Raw genomic sequence first — 26,307 nt, forward strand, 5'->3', positions numbered from 1 at the left:
CCTATAGGCTAACTTTTTACCTTCGTTTTTGCTCATTTTTTTTCCTTACTAGATACGGGTTAAATATTTACATCACATCGTTCATCTCAACGAGAGAAGTAAAAAAAGTAGACCAAGATGGTAAAAAAGTTCATACAAAAACAACGCTAAAGACATTGTCTTTCCGAAAAAGATAGTGGATCACCTCGATATCGACTACCACCCTTTTGGATCCATTTACGGCCATAATACCAACCACCATTAGTTTGAGTGCAATTTTGTTCACCCTCCTTAAAAGAAGGTGAACATTATCCTTCTTCTTATTGGTTGAAATAGTGTGGACCCCACCACAAAGTGATGTCATGCTTACCATGCAATACACTTTTTGGTAAACATGACATCACTTTATGGTGTGATCCACACTATTTCAACTAATAAGGAGGAGGATAATGTTCACATTTTTAAGTGGAAGGTGAACAAAACTCAACTCCCATTTGTTTATAGTGGATCACCTCGATATCGACTACCACCCATTTGGATCCATTTACAGCGATAATACCAACCACCATTGTTTATAGTGGATCACCTCAATATCGACTACCACCCATTTGAATCCATTTACAGCCATAATACCAACCACCATTTGTTTCGACCCTGCCAACTAAGTAACAACCATCATTGCCATCACCACCAGCTAGTCAAAATCCGTTACCATCCCCACCGGCCACCCAGAAGTCGCCACCATTTGTTATTGCCACTGGTTATGTCACCATCCAGCATCCCTACGGCTGGATCACCACAGGCTACTCAAATGCCACCATCCCTACTGTCGCCATTGCCACCAACTATGGCTCTAACCCAAAAAACCGCCCACCAGCTATGCCAACATCGCCACCGACTATGCCACTGTCCCTACTATTGCCATCACCTCCAACTATGCCACCATCCCTACCATTGCTATCACCACCGACTATGCCACCATCCATACTCCTGCCACCACCACTGACTACGCCACCATTCCCTACCATCGCCCTCCATTGCCACTGTATACTCAAAAGCGGCCATTGTTGCCAGTTAGTAAAAATCAGCCCCCTTCACCGCCTGTATACTACTAGTACTACTATCCATGTGGTCAGTATGTGGAGAGGGTCAAGAACTGTAAGGGACAGATGTCTATAGCACTATCGGGTATGGCAATTTGTATATTTCCAATAGCTGCTGGTTGTGCTGGCTATGGATTTGGTTCACTGCGTAGATGATCAAGTTATTTCAATAATAAAGGTGAGGTAGAATTTTGAATATTTTTAAAGATTTTAATTTAGTCAACACAAGAAAACAACAGGACATTCATGTCAAATTCTAATCGTCCCACATAAAACCTGGAAAAAATGAGCTCCACAGCGCACAGAACACACAAGTGACCAAGTGTTTTTTCCTTCCGTTTTTGGGTGAACCATGCTATATTTTTTTCCATATTTTCATTATAAAGATCACACAATTTAGATAGTTCAATAGTATACCACTATTTTACACAATACCCATACAAAATTCCAAACTCCTAAATATGGGAAGTACCGTAAATTCCAGGGTGCAGCAGCAAATGATCTAAAGAAATTTCCCAGTGTCAAGGGCCTTTCTAGTGATTGTTTCTGTCACTGCTTAAAAAACTGTGATCTAAATTTAATTAATCATGTTTCAAATATCGTAAGCGCTTGTAATATTTTGATGATTTCTATTAATATAATTATAGACCTCAACTTACTTCCATCTTCGTTTCTTCTTTCCGAAGAGAATCTATCGCTCCATTTTCTATAGTTCATCTTTCGTTTCATGATCCGTTTTCAGATTTTTGTTGATAAGTGTTGCCAAGTCCTTCAAGCTTGATTTCGTAGGAAGTTTTATCTGCACAGTAATACGCGTATCAGGCAAGAGAAGGCTTAAGCCTGCTGATGTAATCGAACAAATAATGGATGTGACAATTGGCAACTAACCGGATTGGATTTGTCATGGGCTGGATAGAACAGAAGCGTTGGGTAGTCATTTACCTGCAATCAAGATAATCATTTACACTTTCTCAGCATGATAATGCAGTAATTACATAAGCCAATATAGTGTCTAAAATGCTGCTCATTTGGTTAAAGTTGGAAAATCTACATAGCTTAGGGGCAAAGGCTCTGCTATTTTATGACCCCCTCTGCGTTTCTTTCTTTCATCTTATGTTTTCATTTCATCAGATCTTATGTTAGGTGACCTAATATTAGTCCTGATTTCAGATTTAAAAGGAAAAACGAGTCTTCAAATATGCGGAGTACACGATTTTGAGGACGCTGACAGAATGACAGAAAAGCTTAGGGAGTTGAAAACATTAGATCCAACTTTCTTTCTTTGTGGGTTGACTACCAATCATTTGGGATCAGTTACATGGATCATTCTTCTTCAGTGGGGAAAAGCCATACCTTCTCTTAAGCACAAATCAACTTTGTACTTTTTCAGGCCCCGAGCTACGAATTTTTACTTGGTATATGCGGTATACCATTCACTAAATTTTTTTTCAGAAGGACGAAAGAAGAAGGTAAGATATATGTCGTACCTGCAGTTTTGGGTGTTCGTTTGCATAAGCATCTATCCTTGCAAATGTCAGATCATCCAATCCTTTAAAATGCTTTGCTAGCTTCTCTACCTTCTTGCTTGTGGCTTCACAGGTGATACACCGCGGTGTGTGTACCTGGAACATGATCAAAAGTGGAACAATCAAATTACGCGTTGCAAGAAAATAGGATTGGAATTATATGACACAAAAAGGTTCTGTAAAATTGTGGGTTAATCAAGTTAGCAATATGAAAAGTTTTTTCCAAGTGGCCCAGACTTCAACCGAGCCAACACAGTGTGTGTTCTATGTAATCTGAAGCGAAGGACATTCACATTTACCCAGATATTCCTGCATCATCTATCTCATAAAAAGGCAAATTCTTCAATCGGGTAAATTCTTAGATTGAAGCACGACTTATTGAACAACACTAATAAACGACTTCACATCATCTTGTTTTTGTGTGAAAATTTTCAACATAGAAGGGCAGGCAAAATTTTGAAGATAGATAGGAATAAAAACCTCGAGAAAAGTGTTCTGCGGACTGCTCAGAATTAACTCATCAAATGTCTTGCCCACAATGGTCTGAATGCTACCCTCTGTCTGCAATTTTCACAATCCCAAAGAAAAAATCAAGCAGAAAATATGCAGAATATCATCAGTTTTGTCAGTAAAAAGGAACTCGGTAAAAGCTTTTTAAAATTATCGAGTCTTTGAAAATCAAGTGAATTAGTGAAGAAAGGTCATCGTATAACAATAGACGAGTGAATTCTAAGCGAAAGATTTTGCACAGTTAGGATAAAAGGAGTCAAGGATAAGTCCCAAACAATCTAGTTTCTCAAGATTCTTACCCCAGAACATTTGGAAGCCTGTATAGAAGAATTACACAAGGAAAGATATTGAACCCAACAAACACAGTTGCCCAACAAAAAAAGTACAAATAAAGAAGCCGATGGGATTTAAATCTTCCACCCATGCAAACAAAGCAGTTCGAAAAACACATTCGAAACGGATAACGAAGCAATTCATAAAGAAGTATTAGAAAAAAGCCAGCTATTTGAATTTGGATCACATATGAAACTGGTTTACTTAACAAACTTTAGGGCTTCAGATCCAAGATTGACCACTATTTGATGGGATCTAAGCTTGAAAATGAAAAGAACCCGACTAGGATTATTTGCGATACTCACATTATCTGGTATTGGCTGTGACTTGTAGAATGGTGCTAGAGTACCATGCAGAACCCCCGAGCAGAACTCCTTCAAAGCCCAGTAAATAAAAAGAGTTTGAGTTACAGGTCGATAGATACCTACTGAGAAGAACAGCAACTAAAAAGATTATTACTTCTATTTTGCTTGGTGTTGGGTCTGACTCTAACAGATACTTTGAGCTGATTTTGTTATCAAAAGCAGCTACCTGTCCAAAAAATAGGAGAAACATCATTGTGTGACATCAGAAATAAATACTCCTGTACAACAATATCCATCTGATGTGAAAATAGATTTGCATCTGTGAACTTACGACAGTTTCCTCTGCTTCTTCACGTCCCAATAAAGTCAGGAAAGGTTTTGCAAGGTTGTCGTCTTTGATATCTATGTAAAGAAACAGTACCTGCAACGAGATAACAACTTTACAAATCATTCCACCAATGAAAATACCATTTTACTACACCAGCTTCAACATATGGTCACTCAACCTCTGGTTTAAACTTTCTTGCCACATTTTGAAGTGGTTCAACAATGTTCTTCAAGTCATCAGCCTCTGCAAAGATGTAAACCTGGTAGAGATTGAACATAGGTTAACAAGGATATATCCCTCACAGATGCCTCAATGTAAATAACTAGCGATAAGAATAGTACTTGGCATTCTTTTCTGTGGAACTAGTCAGGATTTTTTTAGAGGAATTATCTTTCTCAAAGTAGAGTACTCATCCCCCAGCTTCAATATCACATTACTCACTTTTCTGGATCGAAGTTCAAAAAGCTGAGGTTGTGTTTGGTTGAGAGTTTAGTTTAGTTTAGTTTTGGTAGTGGGTGGAGAGACAAATAGAGTAATGATTGAAGATAGGGGTAATGATTTGAGAGAGATAGAGAGAGATGGGAAAATAATAATTGAAAAAATAGGGTAATGATTGGAAAAAGAAATAGGGTAATGATTGAAAACAAAACAAAAACTAAACCACGAACCGAACAAAGCCTGAGTATTTGCCAAAAACTGAAAACAAAAAACATTGACTAGAGAAAGGATTTATTAGTCAGCACCAAACAGTTGGGAGTACACGTCAAGCAGAACTCCTCCAGTTATTCATGGTCATGTTCACACTTAGCACTCATAAATTTTTCTTTTCCCTTTTAATTTCTGATGTAGTTTATTTGATTTTGTTTTCATTTTATTTTCCCCATCTTTCTGCTAGCAATGTGATTCAGCATTTGTTCCTTTAAGGATTAAGACAGAAGGGTAAACCAACATGCCATTGTCTTAGACAATGCAACACCTCGCCAGCCTAATGCAACAGTTGGCACATATCAACCACTACATAGCCCCATCCATGCATCAAAAGATATGTAATAAACATGGAATTCTTAGAAAACTAAAGCTATCTAAGATGATTCAAATGAATCAAACCTATAGCACATGAGGAAAATGAAGCTGTGCTGAATCTCATTTAAATCCAACCTTTAAGCTGTTATTTTCAAAAACATCAATTAACAATGGAAACTGATTTTCAAGGAAGTCTTATAAACTTCAAAACTTGCCCCAAATTATTAATTATACATAAAGAGGGGTCTCTTACAAATTAAAGAATGACGTGAGATTAGGGCCCAAAAAAGAAGAATAACTTTAACCTGGAATTTGATACGAGTGGAAAAAACTCTGACTGAATTCAGTTCAGTCACTGTAGTGACTAATGGAAACTTGTATACGTCCAGAAACTGCAATATGTCCTCCATTTTCAAGGTGCCTTCTGCAAAAGCAAGCAGAACCATTCAGTTGATGAACTCTGACACACTTCGAGGAGTTAAAGAGGAACTCAAATACTGCAAAAACATAATTTGTGTCCGGGTCTCCTGGAGAAACCTTACAGTCCTGTGAATTGGATAGCTTCTAACAAAGAAAACTAAACAGGATATAATGAATTGACCACACTTCATACAACATATACTATCACTTGGAACATGGAAAATAAGTGAGAAAAAAGAGAAAATGCAGCTGCAGGATGGTCGTGTAACAAAAAACACATGTACTTACCAAATGTCGTGTATCTATCAAGCTCACTTTTAACAAGACCAACAAAAGGATAACTAAGTTTCATATTTGGGAAGAGAATATTGGCAACACCCATCTCGCTAGTTTCAACAAATTGTATTTCATTGTGAGAAGTCGCTGCTTTTATAAATTCTTCATACTCTGATCCCTACACAAGTAACAAACAACAATTTAAAAATAAAATATCACATAAGCTTATGGCAAAAAGGAAGAAGATTCAATGCGATCTTTAATTCACGCATCTCTAGGATGTCATAGTGCTCTTATACTGCACCACAAGCACACTTCACATGATAAATCCCGCAAAGGAAATCTCTCTGTTTTAATTTTAAAAGCAATGACATGAATCAGCAGATTCAGCACATATGGCAGAAAAGAAGGTTCAAACATAAAATAGTTAGTACTTGACAATTCTACAAAACATAATCTTTACAAGTTATCAACTCAAACCAATAATTAGTCAACAAATATATGTCCAGCAGTAAGTTTGCACCACTTCAATTGTACAACCTTTCCGATCAAACTGCAATACCAAACAGAGGGAGGACATTGAGATGGCTAATTGTTTTTAATAGGAGTTCCAAAGATGTCATGGCACTATACCAAAATTCCTTGTTTTCTTCGAAATGCTTGTAAACCATGAACCTTAACTCATTCATATACACATCAGTACTTAGTAATGCTTCCAACATGGAAAAAGTTTGTTTAAGAACAGCAAACATTCACTGAGGAGCAAATATGAGACCCCTTTTTTCAACAAGAAAGAAAAATTTGAGACTCCATCTCGGTTACAATCTTACAGCATTCATTGTACAGCCACTTTGAGCAAAAATCTAAAGGATAACTTAACTTCACATACCTCAAATTTCTCAAACAGCCCAACAGCAAACATCGAATGTTTCTTAAGAAACTCTTTCGCCTGAATATCTGAATTAACTCGAATGACAGATTCACCCGTTTTCTTGCCTGCCCAGATCACGATTTCTTGCCTAAAACAAACCAATACAAAACCAAAGTTGATTTCCTTATATCCCACCAAATAGACAAAGACAAACATTACCCATTCGCAGAGACATACAAATATTCAAACGCAGATATGTAACATAGGTTATGTATTTGAATTACTCAAACTTGAATTTGAGTTAAAAACCAACCAAATCTCTCTCCACTTCCTTTGCTCAAACTCAATTTGAATCACTCAAACTTGAATTTGAGTTAAAAACCAACCAAATCTCTCTTCACTTCCTTTGGTCAAACTCAAATCAAATTTGAGTAGTACTCATTGTTCTCAAGTCAAGGGGGCCTTTTTTTTTGAAATTTCCAAGGCTAAATTTGTCACTTACAAGTCTACTACTCTTCAAGCCTTCACTTACACTTATGCTTAAAACTGGATTTTTCCTTTGGCATGGTTCGTATCAAATGAAGGTTTTACCCAAACGGGTATGTGAGAACTTAAATTCACATACCCACAAAATAAATACACAATTGAAGCAGTATTTACTCGATAAATTGTGCAAAATTCGGTAGCGAAAGCAATGCTTACGAGGTAAATCCACCAGTGTAGGCTTGAGAACTGCCATTGACAAACAGAAGCATAGTGGGATACCCCTTGATCCCAAGATTGGACGCCGCCTTCGGATACCTCTCAGCATCAATCTTGGCCATCACAACATCTCTCCCCAGCTCCTTCAACTGCGTCGCAGCTTCCGCGAATTGCGGCATTAGTTCAGCACTCCTAGGACACCAAGGAGCATAACCCAGAACAAGAACAAACTCATTTGCGTCAATCACCCTCTTGGTGCTATCTTGATTGAGCTCAATGACTATTTTCTGAGCCTTGCTCAAGACCTCCGCCTCTGGTGATTTCACATGTGGGTTTTCTTGATCTTCTGCTTCTTCATCTAATGCTAATAGTTCTTCAATACCCTCTGCGTCTTCATCGTCGTTGTCGACATTGGTGGCTCCAGAGGAGGTTACGGTGAAGGAAAGAGTGAGAAGTAGGACTAGGGTTAGAGTGAGAAAGATGAATCTTGAAGTGGGTTTTGGTGGGTACATGGTGATGAGGAGTTTTTTGGATTGTGGGTTGTGGTGATCTGTGTTTTTGCTTTGGAACTGGATCTGTATTTCAAGGTTTCAATGGAAAATCTTGCTGAATTATACTGTTTGGGGAGATTTTTGTGTGGAATGTGTATGGACGTGAACGCAGAGGTTTCCTAATTTTCTTTCCAAATTGTCCATTGCACTGCACGTTCTGTTTTTCTACTTTAATTTACTTTCCTATTATGTTGACTGAATTCCACACATAGAAAGAGTTGTAATTAATATTCCCACGTATAAAAAAAGAAAAAGAAAAAGAGAGAGAAAGCGCGCTCTGCTATAGTCTTCCCCTTACTCCTTATTATTCCTTAGTTAATGGAGCATGGTCTTCGTTTTTCTCTCAAATCTTGCTCAGCACACGTGCTTTTAATTTTCGTACTCACGAATTCATTTGAGGGAGATTTTTGTCTTTAGAGCTCTTATAATCATGTTTCTATTCCATAGAATTGCAAATAAAATGTAAAGATTTTTTTTTCACCAAAACATTGCCGTTTCATTACTGGGTAGGGGCTGCAGCCTCCATGGGCGCAGCAGAGCCCCCGGGTCCGCGTTTATGTGACTCGTGTCTCTTCTCAAGCATATTTGGAAAAACATAAACACCAACACATACTCGCGTGTGATCCAGATCTCCTCTCAAGCATATTTTGTAAAACATGAACACCAAAGCAAACCCTTGTGACGTTTTCTTGTCTTGCTTTTTGAAAGGAAAAGATTGAATTTTTATGGTCGTCTCTTACAAATGGTATATTTTTTCTTCGATATGCAGATCAGATCAGATCAGATGTGTAATATTGTGACTCTGAGCATGCCAAAATAAATTGAATTAAAGCAAGTCAACTTCTGTTCTAAGAAAAAGAAACAAAGTGGGGCTTGCGTTCACGAGTTTCACGGAATGATTTCTGTGTCAACTAGCAGTTTCATTTTCCAAAATTATTTTATTTTGCATTTGATCTGCAGGAGACTATACATGATTTGCTTAAATATTTTTATAACTCAGGTGTCGGAACGAGACATCATTTGTTTAAACTAACTATATGAATGCTTTCCTAAGGCAGTTCTCGTTGGATTTTTTTTCCCTATTGGTAGTTCTCGTAGTAGATCAATACCATTCGATTCGAACTCTCATTGAATTGCTCATTCAATAAGCATTCGGTTCGATTCGACTCGAACCTCTCCGAATACGCACTAGCACAACAGGGTCCCCTGGGATACGAGATCTATTGATCTCATATTCAAAAGTCAAACATCAAAAATTGAAGGATTAGAGGTCACAGCATGATTTCTGTACCTTGTTCTAAATGAACTTTGATGATGTAGAAATCATTGAACATCAAACTTTTATAACCTCACCCAAAAAAAAAAAACAAAAAAAAAAAAACAATCGTTATACCAATTACAAGTCTTGCGCGTCAACGATTACTCCTATTACTCAAATTTAATAGAATACTCAGTTTCTGTAGATTTTCAATATTCAATCTATCCATTGACATTTTTATATCACAACAGATCTTATCCCATGGTATGTTTACAGACAAACCATAAATCAAAATTACTCCACACGCAAACATACAAATTACACACATCTTATTGGCTAGAGCCTTACAAGAGTGCATCATAGGTAAAACCATTTGCATCACTTGATTGCCACAAAAAATTGAAACTTCTCCATATTGAGATGGAGGATCGAGTAGAACATCAAAGATAAAAGCAAGAATCCTTGTTGAACTTTATAGGTTTGGTGCTAGTTGAGTCGATAACCAAGGGGCAGGAAATCTGGACACGGTGCTTCGTCCTCACCAGCTTTCCCACGACGTAACCTCGCGACTGGATTTCAAACTGCAATGTCAGGGGAATTTGATAAGAATTGTTGGCAGAGGCTACCAAACCTGATCCAGCCCCGTACAAGGGAACCTTAGTTCCTTCTAAGTTCACCGACACGATCCTGTGACTCTTTCTGGGCTGATAATATTTCTTCAACTGCAGCCGCAAGGTTCAAATGTAAGAAAGATTTTAAGTTCGGTAAAGAAAATAGAAGAAACTAACACCCTTTAGATAAACTGTTTCTAGTGAACCAAAGTTGAGACGTAAACATATGTCATGACTGAGAAAGAAAGACGTCTCGTATTTTTTATTAAAACCAAATGTTCAGTAAGTGAAAAAGCAATATCATAACATTGAGCATAGGCGGCAAAATAGCAACATCAAATCATGCATTCTAGGTCTTGCATTGAAAAATTGGATATGAAATCGATGCTCCTATGAACGATGACCTCAAGTGTCCAAAATTATCCATCATTGTTTCCTTTCTTCCTGGACGTTAAACTTGCAACGATATTAAACATGGGTAGAAATATCACCTGACCAGTTGCAATGGGGATCTCTGAATAGACGAGATTGATAGGCGTTGAGCTAACATGAATTCCAAAAAATGTAGCTGGGTTGTAGACACCAATCCTCAATGAGCTGTTCAGGGTCAACATCTTTGTTGGGACCCCAGTGGAGTCAGCGCCCTCACCACCATAGATATTGTTTACTGTCAAGCTCTGAAATTATCTCATTGAATGTTTCATCATGAAGTGAATAATTAGCACAGAGAATAAGCAATTTTGAGATCAAAGAATCACTGTGCTTAATCAGGAGTTGAAATAAGTACACGTAGTCATCCAATGATTAGAAGCTCAAAGTGCGTTTATCGCAGTGAAGGAAGTCTCAGAAAGTTTTAACTTTGAGAAATGACATCATTAAGCATTTCAGACACTAAGAAAGTTTTACAATTTCTATACAGATAAACCACAGCCATCCTGTCATGCCTGAATAAGAGGCAACCTTTCTATTCTTTTCTAAAGAAGGTGGAGGGGGTAAGAGTATGATCAAGTCACAGGAAGACGTGTCTAGTCCCCATAACACCTGTGTCTAGTCCCCATAACACCTATTCACCGATGAGGCATATGAGTGTAATCCAAACTTGATGAATCCACTGCCATAAGGGTGAACTATATGAACTAGCGAACAAACTTGAGGAGAGGTAAACTACAATTTGGTGGCTCTGAAGTAAACTAAAATTACCATTGTTTGTTGTAACTGATGTAATGAAGTGAATATTGCCATAACGAAGTGGAATCTCAGGACCAAATTGAGAACGAAATTGCGACTCTCATTCACAGGCTTATCAAACAGATGCGGGGGTGAATGTAAGACCAAAGCAGAAAGTTTTCAAGGGCCTCAATAAATGATGGATTCATGGAGCAAAAACTTGTTTTTATTTGGTAAGTGAAGAGAAAAAGCTTCTATTTGACTTTCTGATTTTTAATGTCTTCAACTCTTCCAAAGACTGATTTTCATTCAACCTCACTACAAGCAAATGAATGAAACCCATGCATGAGCTGATGAAATGTAGAATCAGGATTGAGGATAATTTACCTTTTTAATCTTCCTGCAAGAAAACCTCAATCTGATCAATGCCTAGTCCTCGTATTGTTTCTTCACTAATCATGGTTTCCCGAAGAAGAATTTCAAATTCAACGGCTCAATTCATTTGAACTCCAACATTACCATCTCACCAATAGAAAATTCCCATAACCAAAACCAAACTGACCATCACTAAAAGCTTGTTTGGTTCACTAGCTTATTAGAGCATCCTCATTGTAATAAGCAAACTTGAATAATCAAAACTGATTTAGATTATCCATTTAGAGGTTGCTAAAGTTAGTAATATTAAGTCTTGCATTGTTTACTTTTTGCCCATAATCAAAATCAATGGGTCTACTGCCACCTATTCCTTCCCTCCAAAATTTTCACCTCCATTTAACGCTTATTTCATCCCTCCAAAAATTTTCCGCCGTTTCGTCCCAACAATTTTCCCACCCTTCTGTTATTTTGTGGGTTTTGCTTATTTGGGATTGCCGATTATAGTTGGAAAATTATACTTGAAAGCTGAAATAAAACAAAAGAAAGTATTGTTTCCCTGTGGATCAATGATGCTCTTTTTTTGAAGCATTTAGCTGCTGAAAAGGTAACTGATCACATGAATATGTTGCCTGTCTTTTAATTGGGGAAGAAGTTGTGAAGAGGAAAGAGGAGAAGAAGAGGAAAGAGGAGAGTGAGAAGGGGTCCAATAAATTTGGTTATTGGCAAAAACATTGCTAGTTTTGATTATGCAAATGCCGAAATTTCAATCATTATTGGTTAGAAGGTTGCTAAGTTTGATTATTATAATGTAAGTACCTTTTTGAGCACATATTGCTAACTTTAGCAACTCTTTAATTTTGATTATTACAATGAGGATGCTCTTAGCTTACTCCAAGCACAGGCACAATGCGGAATAAGCTAAACTTGCTTGCTACTAGTAGCTTACTTGCTTATTCTTAAAATTCACAGGTCAATTCATTTCAACTCCAACATTTCCCTTGCCTATAGGAAAATTCCCATAAACAAAATCAAGCTGAACATATAAAACTAAGGGCTCGTTTGGTTCGCTAGCTTATTTGCTTATTCTTATGAGTTACTATGTTCTAGAACAAGCAAATTAAAACAACATCCAGAGTCAAATCACATTTTAAGCAAATAATTTAATAGGGATGGGAATCCTCTCCGGTTACTATCTCGAATAGTCCACATTTTTCTCACAATACTTTTACCGGTAAGAGAATCATTGTTACTTGTTACTGGAGATGATCCATTTCCAATTTAGTAATAAGATGGCAAACCAAACGGGCCGGGCCTAATTAACAAAGTAATTTGGCATACCTTCACGCTAACCTCAGCTTTGTAAGGCCTAGCAGCACCCCAAATGATCAAACAAAACACAGTGAACAGAACAACAAAGCTTGAAAACGCCAGAAACCCCTGACACCTTCTAGTGAACGTCTTCTCATCATCAAACTCATCGTACTTCCCTTCCTCCACGATCACATTGCACTCCGGCCACCCCTTGTCGTTCCTTTTCCGGCCCCCTTTCATCCCAGAAGCCGACCGGAAAATACCCGAAAACCGGCTGGACGAAGAGTTCCTGGAGTGCCTGCCAAAAGAAGGGTGGGAAGGGGACTCCATTGGGCTGTTGCAATTGGGTGTTGGCTGCATTGAAAAGGACTTGTCCCCGTCGTGAGAGTCCCTTGATGGGCTCTGGACATAGTAAGCTTGACGTTTTGGGGATCTTGAGGGAGATGATGGGGCTAAACTGGTAATATCGGATTCTGACTTTGTGTGAATCATTCTGAAGAGAATTTTGGTTGAAGAAAAAGGTTGGTAAAATTCACAAGTATTGGCAAAGATTTACGATACCCAGATGGTTTAAATGATGGAGAGAATGAAAAGATTGGTTCTCGGTGAAAATGGAGGAAGCAGGAGAGAGAAGGAAAGGTAGAAGATGGATTCAGGGGCTAAAAGTTTGTGTTTTTCTTGTTCAGAATTTTGAAGCAAGAACTGTATGCAATCAATGAAGAATGTGATGAACTCAAGGAAAGCTCAGAATAGTAGTATGGAATTATATATGCATGATAAGATGGGAGACAAGCCAAGTGTTGAGTGAGAAGCAAGGTGAGAACAATTGTCTTGAATTGGGATCCAGTCCATCTCTCTCTCTCTCTCTCTAGAATCTGTGTGCTGAGCGAGAAAGATAAAGAGAGGATTTATGGACGTGGTTGAGAGTGAGTCACTGAGTGTGACAAAGAGAGGGTCAGAGAGAGAAGCAAACAAAAACCAACTACTGCTAGTGCCTGTGGCCTGTGGGTGTCGGCAGGCCACATTAATTATGTTTTAAGACAAGAAAAATGGTTTCTTCTGCTAACTACTTTAACAAGAACTGGTGTCCCTAGTTTGTTTAGTAAACTTAATAAACTGTCTTCTTATTTTTCCATGCAAATTCTATTCCCAACTTAAGAAAATGAAAATAATTCACGATAGTGAAACTCTAAACCACACATAACATTGTACCTAAAAAAATTAACCGTTACGAGATTAAGCAAGGTAATCGATCAATTACGAACAACAAATTAAGAAATAACGCAAGTACACGAACACGAGAATCCAATGAACAAAGGCAACACGCGACGCCATATGACCCTTATCTACACCCACGGTGGTGGAGGAGGATGAGAGAAATATTTACTGATCAATTATAATATCCGCTATAGATAAACTAAATAAAGGAAACTTGTATTTTATGTGCCTAAAGTAGAAAACGTATCCTCTCCTTTTCCATTTTTTTTTTTAAACCATGCATATGTGAGTGGGTGGTACAGTTGACGCATCTTTTGCAGCATATTTAGTCCCACCAACTCACAATGTTGCATTATTAATTTACTCTTAATGTCTTCTTTCGCTTTTTTGCTTTGGCAATGGTGGAACATATAAAATTGGTTTAATTAAGGTCCTTTCATCCGATTAGCTTTCAAACTTTTTAGCTGCAAAGGTAGTGGCGTCTTGTAGCGGCCACTGGGCCGAGAATGAGCTTCAACTTGACGGAGGTTGTTTTTCATTGAAAAAAACTGGCGGATCAAGTTGTATTACTCCCTTAGCTTGGAAGATTTACTTATGACTCATGCAAATGCAACCAGCATCTCGGGGTCTCACACAGATGTTCGGACCATTAAATTTGTTAAGAATCTTTTTTAAGAGTCTTTATAAAAAATCAGTTCGGTAGGATATCGATCAAGCACATACTCACCGATATCCGATTGAGTTTATTTTCTATAGAAATCCTTACAAAAATATTTAAAAAAATTAAACGGCTCAGAACATTTGCGCAGGACCCCGAACAAGCCTGATCTCAGCCCCAGGTAGTTTGGCTTGGGGAACGAGTTTGTATGCGGATTGAGTACAAATTTGATTGAGATTAAGCTATGGCCTATGTGAACGATTTGGGAAGAGCTCCAAGGATTGAATCTTCATGGGTAGCAGGTTCCTCAATAATCTTTTTGTCCTAATGCAAAATCTTCACATTGGACTCTGGCTCTTTAGGAAGTGTTGTTCAGCCTCCATCACTACAACAAAAAGGGGATTTTGGGGCACTTTGCAAAGGGCACTTTTGCAAAACAATCTTATCAAGTAATTGACGGGGCATTCCCTTTCTAAGTGCCGCATTTGTATAACCTAATGGGGCATTCCGAGTTAACACCCATTTTTCCTCTTTATAGTTTTGAATGTCAATCTAATAGGGCAGTTTTGAGTGCCTCAAAAACTTGGCATAATAGGGCATTTTCCTACAAACATTAGACACGTCATATTCCTAAACTATAGCCAATGGTGACATGAAACTCAAGGTACATTTGGCGACAATAATTTTTTTTTCTGGCGACAACTTTCATGTCACTGGAAATTTTATTTTGGGCAACACCTCTTAGTTTGGCGCAAAAAGTCGTGAAATTTTGAATGGGCGGGTGATTTTCATTTAGGCGGTAGATTGAATTGCAAATGGGTGTCACCGAAAATGACCAAATCTAAAATAAGATCTTTCCACCAGTTCTAACAGATTAAAAGTTAAGCACTTAATATTTTTAAACTTTTATATATTAAAAATAAGGTTAAATGGTTCAAATAGATTGAAAATTTGAGCATTTAATTTTTTCAGACTAGTTATATATTAAAAAATATGGGTAAAAAGTATGGAATGACGTCGTTTTGAGGGGGTTTTAACTTCAATATATTGGGAAGGTCCCGGACTCACAATTACTCACTACAACAAATCAGGGATTTTTTGACTAACTTTTTTGCGACCAACAAATCAGGAAAAGTTTTGTTGCGATCGGAACCATCTATCTGCGATATAATATGGATTAGATTGTTCATATCAAGAATGAAGTTAATCGCATATCATTATAAGCATGATCAAACGATAAATGCCATTTTGTTAATGAATTTGCGTCCCAATGAAGTGGCTTTCTAAACCCGATCGAGTCGAAAATTCATGTGAATGATTTAATGAACAAGTAGAACAAAATCAACGATCTCGATCGTCATGATTGTGTCACACTCGTGTGGCCAGTGTACATTCAATTACATCACAAGACTTGGTTTATTATTAAGTAGGGTTTTCTAAATCGGATCAAGCTAAAATTTTACGTGAATGAGGTGATCAATAAGCACAACGAAATCAACAGTCTTGATCATCTTGATTGTGTGGCTACCATACGTTCAACTACAGCACAAGACAAAGCTAATTATTAAGTAAGTTGAACATATAGATTCTAAAGGTCATCGATGAGTCTATTATTATAACAATCGATCTGAACCGTTAGGATTTCACATTTTACCAATTTCATCAATGTCACCTAAATCAGAAATCATTGAATATCGAAAACACGTGGTCGAATGATATTTAATATGTTCGAAGGAATTAAAGTCTGATATTGCATCACTTGAACATTGCCCGAGGTATTTTTTGCGATCAAAACGGTCTATCTTTTAAAAATGATAGAGTAGATCAATCATACCGAGAATCAAGTTTATCGAGCACCCATAACCACATCATTGGAATAGTTTATTTATGCAAAAAATGATTAGACTCATTTATTTTTCTCTATAAAGGTGTTTCAATGAGGCAGTCGCATTTGTCTGATCAATTTAAACTTTTGAGTGGAGATTTAATTTGATGACTTCTACAAAATGAATGAATCATATATATAATTGAGTAAAGAACAGAATGTGTCGAACTACGTGCGGCAGTAGTTGGAGTGTAGAGCACCGTTTCACATGAAAAGCAACAGAGAGACTAAAAGTAATTACGCCCAAGTTAAAAAAAAATTCCGGACAGTTTTCCCCACTAGATCCATCCCTCCTCTCTTGACAGAGATACTCCCCCCGCCCCCTTCTTCATCTCCCTCTATCTCGCTCCAACCGTCGGTCTCCACGGCAGGCGAGCAACAGATACGACTCGCAACACCTTGCGAAAGATACGAGGAACAGGTATGTACCTCTATTCATGTATATAGGTATTGTATATATCTACGTGTATAGATATAGATATACATATGGGTATACAACCCCCAATTTGTAAACCCTAAATTGTTTTACCAGGGAACTAAACCCAGTTCGTGAACCTTAGTTTTTTTTCCTCCAGATCCAAATTTCTTTAATCATTTGTGGTCACTAACTAGTATGTATGAATCTTTGTATGTGGCGTGGATTTTGGCATGTGCGTGTTCGTGTTTTATAATTTTCACAAAGAAGAATCAGTATTCTCGATCCTTTTAGAGTGTTGAGGGTTATGCTCAAGTTCTTTTAATTGGGGCTCATAACATCGTCAATTGCGTTTCTTTTCAAGTTTTGGGTCCCTTTAATGGATTGAAATCTGTGTGTTTGTATCTCTGTATAGGGGTTGATGTTATACAGGTAATTAGGTCTACTGACTCTACTTCGCTGTTTTGACGTTGTAAGTGACTTCAATATTGGTTCTATGAATCTGGTCTCCTAATCAGTCCCTTCTCCTTGTATTAGGCGAACAAAATTTTGATGGAGAAGATTGAGGATGATCGATTCTTAGGCCTTGTGAGTGTGAAAACTGCAGTTCGATCTGCATGCAAGGAGCCTTACAGGTAACAACATGAACATCATTTTTTTATCATGATTTCAGTGGTGATGCTGTGTAGCTCACTACTACTTTTTTTTTTGATAAGTCATTACTTGTTCAGATTGCAAGATAACTTGCTTGTTCTTTTAAATTTCTCTTTACAAATACGATCCCCAACCAGTTCTGGGCTCTTTTATTGTTGCTTCTGTTGAATGGATGCGCATACTTCTTTCCATTTCCAGGTACTGTCATACTACATAGAGGTCTTGCCATATCATCTGGCTGTCCTATTCCCCTCTAAACTACTTACACATTAATATATAGATGTGTCTACCTATTCTCATAAATTACTGGGTCCCTGTTGACTTCGATGCCCAGGTGAGCTCATTACATCGCATTTCATCCACATGTGTTGGAGTAGGAAATAAATGTTGCCACAGGTTAGAGTAGGGTCAATACTCAATACAGAGCAGAATAGTTGACCTTTCAATTATGTTTATGCTGTAGCCCAATGTTTGTTATGTTAACTGATTGCATTTTTGTTTGCAATTTTGTATAGGTAATTTACAAAATGGAGTTACTTTTTGATGGTTAACCAAGCTGGAGTTGAAGACTTTTTGGTAGTTAACTTGAACACTTGTTTTGAAAGATTGGCCTCATTAGCCTACCCACACTCAACGGGTTGGATGTGAAAAACCGTCAATTCGGTAATGATTTATTTATGGATATATTACTTCATGTTTAACAAGTATGTCTCTCTTGGACAAATGATCAATTCAGATTCGTTTATGGATTACGATGATCATTTTTTCCAGGATATCCAGGTCAACATACCTACTTGTACCAGCATAGACTTGCTGAGATTGAGTTTGGTATACTACAATAGTGTTAAAAGGGCATAGAATATGAAGATGTGACTGATTTTCTCGTTAGTTTTCCTGGTTTTTTATTCTTGGCAACAATAATAGAACTCCTTAAATTTCCTTTTTTCTGGATGAGCGAGTGTTTCTTATTGTATATCATTGTTTGTCAATTCAGGTAGCGAAGGATAAAGGTAGTGATTGCGGGGAGGATTAAGATGGTGATTGCGGCGTTATATTTTTAAGCTTCAGTTACTTGTAAATATGGTTGATAGAATATTTCCCTTTATCTTAGTTGTAACTTAGTTGGATTTGCAGGATCTTGTATTTATAACTTCGATTAAAGTATTTGTAAATGTTGATTGGCAATCGAATTTTATATGTTTAAGAAGTTCGTAATTTTTGATGGTTGGTGAGTAGTATGGGATTCAATTAGCTAGCTGGTAATTTTTTTTTTAAAAGAAAAACTTCTTTTGGGGCAGTTAAAAGTGCCCTATTAAGAAATCTATGGAGGCAGTTCCAAGTGCATCATCAATCAAGCTATCGCAGCACCTTAAAATGTTGCCAGAGATGATTAACCATGGTTAAACATTAACGATGAACATGCTGTAGCAACACTGTAAAGTGCCTTAATACATATGCTTATGTGGCAGTTTTGTGTGCCTCTTCAAACACTTTTTGCGGCACTTAAAAATGCAGTGACAGAGAGATTTAGAGGCTCCATAACGTGCCCCATAAAAAGTGCCGCATTACATTTATAGTTGCATCAATACACACGGCACTAAAGGCATAGTGCCTCAATAGCTAAACTGCCCCAACAGGTCCCTTGTTGGGGCACTTTTGAATGCCTCAAAATGCCATTTCTCATTGTAATCACAATGTTTCCTCTCAAACAAAAAACATCGAAAAACTTGCGCGATTTGGGTGATAGCCCCATCTTGCATGGTATGAGATCTTAGTTTCCATATTTTAAAATTCATTTGAACAATGCCAAAATTAAGTCAAAAATCATTTTAATATCTACAAGTTGAGCATTGCAAGGGGCTAGAAGGATGATGCATCAAATTTAGGGAGCCTGGAGGATTAGAATTTAAATCTACTTCCACATAGCTTTGCCAAAATTCAATTTCGTACAAGCCTTAGTTGGCTAATTTGCATATTGGGTTTCCCAATTCAACTAGCTAAGTAGGCAAGTCCCTTTTCACTCTAACATTCCATAGTGCATTATAAAACTGCATGCATTTGGTAATTGCCAAATCCGTTTGTGCAAATGGGAATTGTTAAATCGCTCCTCCTGCAACTTTGATGGGGGATGCCACTTAACACCACTACCAACAGTTTAAATAGGATCCTCAACTCCGTTTATTTGACGATTGCAAACAAGCGTAGTATGGAAGAAAGATATAATTCAAACAACCACAAAGGTAAAATATACTATAGAGATGCATATGAATATGAATCCAACTCAACAATCACATGAACAGCATAAAGTCATAAACTGTCTCCATCAATTATCCATGAAAATTATTAGCCGAAAGGATATCAAATCAGCCACAATCAAGGGCTGACATGCTATGTTCGGAAACAATAAAATTAGGGATCATCGCCAGCACAATTATAGGATCATTATTCTCTTTCCATGTTAATCGTTTCGTATATGTATGGTTGTATTCCTCCTTTATTTTCAATGAAAAACAATAGATTTTATCAAAAATGATGAAAATTCATGTCTACAAAACGTGCAACGTAAACTGTTTGCATCAACTCTAAGTTAAAAACTCATGACATGCAACAAAAACTGCCTCCATGACAACTTAAGTAAGAATCTGAAACATGCAACAAAAACCTCCTCGATCAGCAAGTACCTGAAAATGATGAAAATCAATGTTTTGGTTACAATTCAAGCACTTTAGTAAAAAGGGCCACATGAGATGTGTAAAGCAAAAGTACTTGCTAAATATATAATTTTGAACAAGTGCACCTAAAATTATAATTATGAGAATAGGTTCTAGTAGTTCTACACTCCATGTGTAGTGATAGCAATCTTAGCTACGAGATTTTATTCTTATCTCCATTCTTGTGTATTTTTTCCTATTTTGAATGATCTCTCTCACACACAAACTCACACATGTGACATCTTTGTAAACTTTTTTTTGGCTTTTTGATTCACCCTACCCATGTTATTGCCATATGCACCCCTTGCCTCACACTGCTACCTAACATCCTTGAAACAAACAATTGGAAGATACATATATAGACGGGGAAGGTTTTCATCGATGGTAAATTTTGTTGGAGGAGTAAGTACTTAAATTTTTATGTTGGAAAAGAGTGAGGAATACTTGAGACGAGAATGGGGAATGAAGATAAAAATTGCTAGAACTTATCCATATTTATAATGAAAGTTCTAGTCCTAAAGATATTTTCATACAAGATAATACTTCACAGATCGGTTCTAGATTTTACACATGTGACTTTTTTTCTTATCAAAATATCTAAATATTTCATAAGGATGTTCTAGAACTTCTAAAAGGTAAATATTCCGGAGCTATCTCCGATAGTATCTTTCAACCTTAGACTTTGTTTATTGGGCTTGAATTGGGTTTTATTTTATTGGCCTAAAATACTAAATCTAGTTCATGCTCCTAACAAATTCAACAAATTTCAGATTCGGTGGTCATTAGTTTGGTTGACAAGAAAAGTCAATAATATGAGAAAATGACCAAAATACCCATTTTTTTATTAAAAAAAATCACATCCTACACAAATGACGAAGAATTATTCATGCCGATGAAAATGACCAAAATTATTCTTGCTTAAACACCAAAACATTAAATATTTAGACTATTTCCATCATCTTTATTCCACACTAACCAAACACAGTATAACTATGCATGTATTCATACAATCTCATCTATTTTTTTGTGGACCCACTTGACCCTTTTATTCCCATTGTTAACTGCTTCTTATCCAATTCTTCCTAAAAATAATTCTGCAGTTAAACGTGCCCAAAGTACCCGACTTCTTGTGAAATTTTAATATACTCTGTGTTGATGCATTACATTTATTATTAGGTGGGCCTAATGCTTTCAGTTATGCCCCTCTCTTTTTCAGGTAAGTAATTTGGTGACATGCCTTATTTTTATTATTTTTGGTACAAGTGATCTTGCCTTATAAGCATGCAACCGTGCTACTGACACAGATATTTATGCACTATTGCACAAATTTTTTATGGGCCCACTCTTTTGGGTCATGGCTGAATTTTGATCTCCCAATATCGTTTTTCATAAACTAATGACGAACTTATAAAGGCAGATGTCTGGCTTCAAGTTGATGAAACTCATCTTTCTGGATGTTTCTCAAACGTAAGTAGTTTGTTTAAGCAAAAGGTGGAAGCTTGTTATTATCATTTGAGGCAGATAATACAGAGCAAGTAGGCAGGCTGTATCATGACAAACAACACAATGATGTGAGAAATACCACACCCATCCAAGCATCAGCAACAACTAAGTGAGATTTGGCCTCCGTGGGACTCGAACATGTAACCTCATAGAGAACAAGCACTTGTTCGCTTTTTCATGTTCACTTAACCAAACTTGGGGTTCACTAAAAGGGTTTATTACTCGAGGCGTATACATATTCATTCCCCATTACAACAAGAATCTCTCTTCAAAGAAGCAGTTGGTGCATAATGAAAGACAGACAGAAATATATGCCATTTCAACCACCAATAAAAGAAACAATTATTAGTCAATAATGGCCAAATCGACTTCACTTATTTTGAAGACCGTAATAACCCTGATTGCAAGCATATAAAGACCAAAATGCCAACAATATGCTCACAAATATCCAAGAACTACCAGAATGTTTGCTCCTCTTATAAGGGGCATATTTGCCCAGTTGTAGAAACAATGATCTGAAACTGTGAAGGACAGCACAGCCACCAGCTGCAATATGAGGCCTCCAATCATTGATCTAATCACCAAGTTTAGAACACAGTTAAACCACTGGAGTTAACAGTGGTTTATTCAAGAAGTGAGCCTCCAAATTCGCAATGACAAGATCAGCCATAGCCTTTCGGGTTTCCACAGTTCCGCTTCCCACATGAGGGGTAAGGACCACATTGTCGAGCCCAAAGAGCTGTTCTGGTACTTCAGGCTCATTTTCAAACACATCTAGTCCGGCTCCACCCAACCGGCCTTCAACCAGAGCAGATACCAACTCGGGTTCATCAACATGAGGACCCCTCCCTATGTTGATGAGGACGCCCTTAGGTCCTAATGCATTGATGACCTCGCGATTGATGATATGGCAAGTTTCAGCGGTTAAAGGACAGGCGACGACCAGAATGTGGCAGTTGGAGGCTAACTCAACGACACTTGGGAAGTACTTGTATTTTGTGTCTGGTTTTTGTGATCTGGAGTAGTAACAGACTGGGCAGCTGAATGCTTCTGCTCTCTTGGCAATAGCCATGCCGATTCTGCCTAGTCCAATAATGCCTACTGTTTTGCCACTGAACTGGAAAACACACAAAGAAAAGATAAAGCTAGAAAGATGAGAAATAGGCGTGAAGAAATAAAGCAATAAATGCTTAATATATGGACCAAGGAACGTTCTTCAATACTAGGACAAGTACGTGACATCACACTAACAAATCCAATGCCATTGGCCTTTCTTTCTATGTAGTTCAAGAACTTAACTACTCTCAAAGATTTGATAAGCAGGAACAATGAAGCACCAGTTTTCAGTCACTTCAGAAGGTCTAGACTTTTGTAAGTGCCACTTGATACCTTTCCAACATACTGTTACTGTTCTACATAGGAGACCTACTTTAGTTGAGTTCACGTGCATCAAACACAATGGCCAACCATAGCAGCACATAACTTGCGTCCCACAGTGGCTATTGCCATCTAGAAAATAAAAGAAGCATACAACTTCATAAATACATGACAAATAGCATACTCAGACTTGTGTGTTTTTCTTTTATTTGGGAAAAATTGGAACTCCTAAGAGTGAGAAGACTTAAAACTGGATCTGTCCACCATCAATGCTTCCTTGTTCATACTCCATACTAAAAACCTGCCCGTCATTAGTCACTACCACCCGCTCTAAGATTGATTGGTCAATGCTGAGACAGAAACCATAATAGCATGTTCACAAAAACAATGCCCAACCAAGCAGCACATAACTTGCGCCGCACAGTGGCTATTGCCATCTGGAAAATAAAAGAATCATAAAACTTCATAAATACATGACAAATAGCATGCTCGGACTTGCCTTCCTCGCAATGCAAAAAAGACACAATGTGTATTTATTTTATTTGGGATAAATTGGAACTAACAGAAACTTGAGAGTGATAAAGAGTTAGAACTGGATCTGTCAAACATCAATGCTTCCTTGTTCATACTTCATACTAAAAACCTGACTGCCATCAGTCACTACCACCAGCTCTAAGATTGATTAGTCAATGGTGAGGCAGACACCATAATAGCATGTCGTGCCCTAGATCAACAAAATACAAAGGCCTCCTACTAAAGTTACATGAAAGCCAGGTTTCCAATTTGCAAAGAAACCAAGAAATTTGACATTTTTTTCCACAGCCTTTGCAAGTTGTCGTGTCCTAGTTCTTTATTGGCTGAAAGGCACCAAAATTGTAGAAGACTGAAGAATACATCCCAATAAGTACTAAACAGTCGATATTTCAAGCAGAAAAGGTTAGTCGATATTCCAAGCAGAAAAGGTTAAAGATAAAGAGTTCAGCAATAGAGTGAGCACAGGATGTCTGATGTATTTTAGGTACAACTAATCATAAAGGGAAAAAAAGGCCATAAGTATTCGATACAGAAAGACAATCCAGCGAATCACCACTTTTTGTTGACAACGAAATAAAACACACTCGGACAATGGTGCCTACATCCCTAAAGGGAAAGTCAAATAGGGCTGAAAAAATAACCAACCAACTTGAGCTAGGCTCGTTCCGGCTCATTAAAAGCTCATTCAAGATCGGCTCCTTGAGTAAAAAACCAAGCTTCAAACATTTGAAACTCCCTAATTTGTTAACCTCGGCTCAATAAGCCTATAAAGTAAAAAATAAAAATAAAAATGACAATCCTCATTGCCCATGGGTAAAACGTTATCCGCAACAAATCAGAGAGTGTTGAATTCAATCTGCACAGAACCTCGAGTCCATGCACAGGAAAGACCAAAAGAAAGAATTAATTCTACAACCATATAATTTGTGAAACACGCACTCAACTCGTAATTCTTACTGAGTCCAATAATTCATCAAAACCAAGTGATCAGATAAGCAGAGACATCACTGAATTATGTAAGGTAAAACAAAACGATGCAAATGTGAGAAAATAAAACTCCTCTGTAGCCAACTCTGAAAACTGAAGTGGACAGTCACAATTATAATTCACATTCAAGTCACATTTCTTACTAAATCACAACAATTTGATAACTTGACAAAAGTGACACCATTACAACATTAATCGGTTGGTTGATGAAAATTTTGGGGGAGTAAGATGGAATTAAATCTTGACTCCAATCATACAGTCATACCATTCACACTTTTGGGAAGCAAAAATGAAAATTGAACACCAAACAAAGCAAAATAGCACCAGTCAAACAAGTGCCAAATGAAAACCAAACAATTAACGAAAATCAAACCTTTGTACCAACTGGGGTTAGCTTAGTTGGCCTCCTTGTATACCCTTCCAAATAAAAGGTCAGTAGTCAATCCTTGATTTTGACAAAAATTGATTATTTCTTCCCCTTAACGGGGTTCTTAGTTTACTTATTTGCCCCCACAATTGGGCTATTAGTTGGGCTTCACTGGGGAAGTAAGAGGACATGTTATATCTTGACTCCTATCGTCGGATCATACCATTCACAGGTTCGGGAAACTAACATGAAAACAGAACACCAACAAAGCAAAATAGCGTCAAAAAAAACAAGTGACATGTCCAACCGAATTAGCTCAGTTAGTCACCCTTGTTTATCCTTTAACCAACTGGGTTAGCTCAGTTAGTCACCCTTGTTGGAGGTGGATCATCTAACCACCTGGGTTAGCAATGTTAGTCACCCTAGTAAGAGGTCCATCATCGCTAAAAGTAAACATCGATTATTTCTTCACGTGAATGTTATTTGTTTAATTATCGTTCTCTTGATGGATTATCTGTTCGACTTAGTATGATTGTGTACTTATGTCTCGTTTCGTTCTTCCATTGCTTATCCTAATTAAACCCAAAAAAAAGTACCAAACGCGAAACCAACAAACAACAACAAAAAAAAAACCAAACCTTTGTGGTCAACTTGAAATCCCCCTTCTTCCACAACCCACTCCTCACGTACCGATCACACTCGCAAAGCCTCCTCAACGTCGTCAAGATCAGCCCGATCGCCAAGTCCGCCACGTCGTCCGTCAACACGTCCGGCGTGTTACTAACCCTAATCCCCTTCTCCTTGCACTTTCCCAAATCAACCTTATCCAGCCCCACGCTGTAACACGCCACGATCTCCAGGCCCGGCAGCGCCTCGATCAACTCGGCATCGGCCCCCGCCGTCGCGTTCCCGACCACGGCGCGTATCGAGGCCGAGTTCTCACTGAGGAAATCCTTCCTGTTGGGGAAGTTCCAGAATTTGAAGAGGTTGAACCGGCGGTCGAGCTCTTGCTCGAGGTACGAAGACATTGGGCACGCCATCAGCACTCCGACCGAATCCATCTTTTTCCGGTTCCGGCGGCGGCGGCGGCGAGAAGGGGTGTGGTTGAGTTTCACTTGTTCTCTTGTTCTTCAGTTATCTATTTGTTCCTGCGTTTTTTCTGGGTGGTTGAAGATTCGTTGGCGCTGAGTGCTAAAGTGATACGATACTGCCAAGATACGGTGGGAACTGACTAGATTTTGCCGCGTGTGTTTGTAGTTTGTGGTTAATGCCGCGTTTCCGCTAATTTAAATGAACTACGAGTTAATGACAATAGTAAGGTTGTTTTCGCCAAATTGTATTTTAATTGA

At 37.8% G+C, this 26,307-nt stretch overlaps 3 protein-coding genes and 1 long non-coding RNA gene across 6 annotated transcripts; 1 reads left to right on the forward strand and 3 right to left on the reverse strand.

Moving 5' to 3' along the window:
- Positions 1 to 1,420: 1,420 nt before the first annotated feature.
- LOC131336388 (protein disulfide isomerase-like 1-6) lies at positions 1,421 to 8,155 on the reverse strand. Its single transcript, XM_058372191.1, has 12 exons — positions 7,377 to 8,155; positions 6,693 to 6,822; positions 5,816 to 5,981; positions 5,413 to 5,531; positions 4,263 to 4,343; positions 4,088 to 4,177; positions 3,911 to 3,982; positions 3,757 to 3,825; positions 3,089 to 3,169; positions 2,570 to 2,704; positions 1,971 to 2,024; positions 1,421 to 1,881 (listed from the first exon to the last, which is right to left on the reverse strand). The coding sequence occupies exons 1-12, from the start codon at positions 7,886 to 7,888 to the stop codon at positions 1,789 to 1,791; spliced, it is 1,602 nt and encodes a 533-aa protein (XP_058228174.1). The 5' UTR covers positions 7,889 to 8,155; the 3' UTR covers positions 1,421 to 1,788.
- Positions 8,156 to 9,364: 1,209 nt separating this feature from the next.
- LOC131335508 (uncharacterized) lies at positions 9,365 to 13,637 on the reverse strand. 2 transcript variants are annotated; one of them, XM_058370896.1, is made up of 4 exons: positions 12,677 to 13,562; positions 10,288 to 10,473; positions 9,624 to 9,907; positions 9,365 to 9,555 (listed from the first exon to the last, which is right to left on the reverse strand). In XM_058370896.1, the coding sequence occupies exons 1-3, from the start codon at positions 13,139 to 13,141 to the stop codon at positions 9,626 to 9,628; spliced, it is 933 nt and encodes a 310-aa protein (XP_058226879.1). In that variant the 5' UTR covers positions 13,142 to 13,562; the 3' UTR covers positions 9,365 to 9,555; positions 9,624 to 9,625. The 2 variants fall into 2 exon arrangements, with proteins under 2 accessions (XP_058226879.1, XP_058226880.1); XM_058370897.1 differs by having other exon boundaries at positions 9,365 to 9,907; positions 12,677 to 13,637.
- A 4,362-nt stretch (positions 13,638 to 17,999) lies between these two features.
- On the forward strand, positions 18,000 to 18,686 carry LOC131335509 (uncharacterized). Of its 2 annotated transcripts, none has more exons than XR_009202537.1 (2): positions 18,000 to 18,142; positions 18,251 to 18,686. It is a non-coding gene; the product is annotated as an uncharacterized LOC131335509 (long non-coding RNA). The 2 variants fall into 2 exon arrangements; XR_009202535.1 differs by having other exon boundaries at positions 18,474 to 18,686.
- A 3,295-nt stretch (positions 18,687 to 21,981) lies between these two features.
- On the reverse strand, positions 21,982 to 26,215 carry LOC131335507 (hydroxyphenylpyruvate reductase). The gene is made up of 2 exons (XM_058370895.1): positions 25,597 to 26,215; positions 21,982 to 22,810 (listed from the first exon to the last, which is right to left on the reverse strand). The coding sequence occupies exons 1-2, from the start codon at positions 26,017 to 26,019 to the stop codon at positions 22,292 to 22,294; spliced, it is 942 nt and encodes a 313-aa protein (XP_058226878.1). The 5' UTR covers positions 26,020 to 26,215; the 3' UTR covers positions 21,982 to 22,291.
- Between the last annotated feature and the right edge of the window lie 92 nt (positions 26,216 to 26,307).

The sequence above is a fragment of the Rhododendron vialii genome, chromosome 8a (genome assembly GCF_030253575.1).
Source record: "Rhododendron vialii isolate Sample 1 chromosome 8a, ASM3025357v1".
Classification (NCBI taxonomy): Eukaryota; Viridiplantae; Streptophyta; class Magnoliopsida; order Ericales; family Ericaceae; genus Rhododendron; species Rhododendron vialii.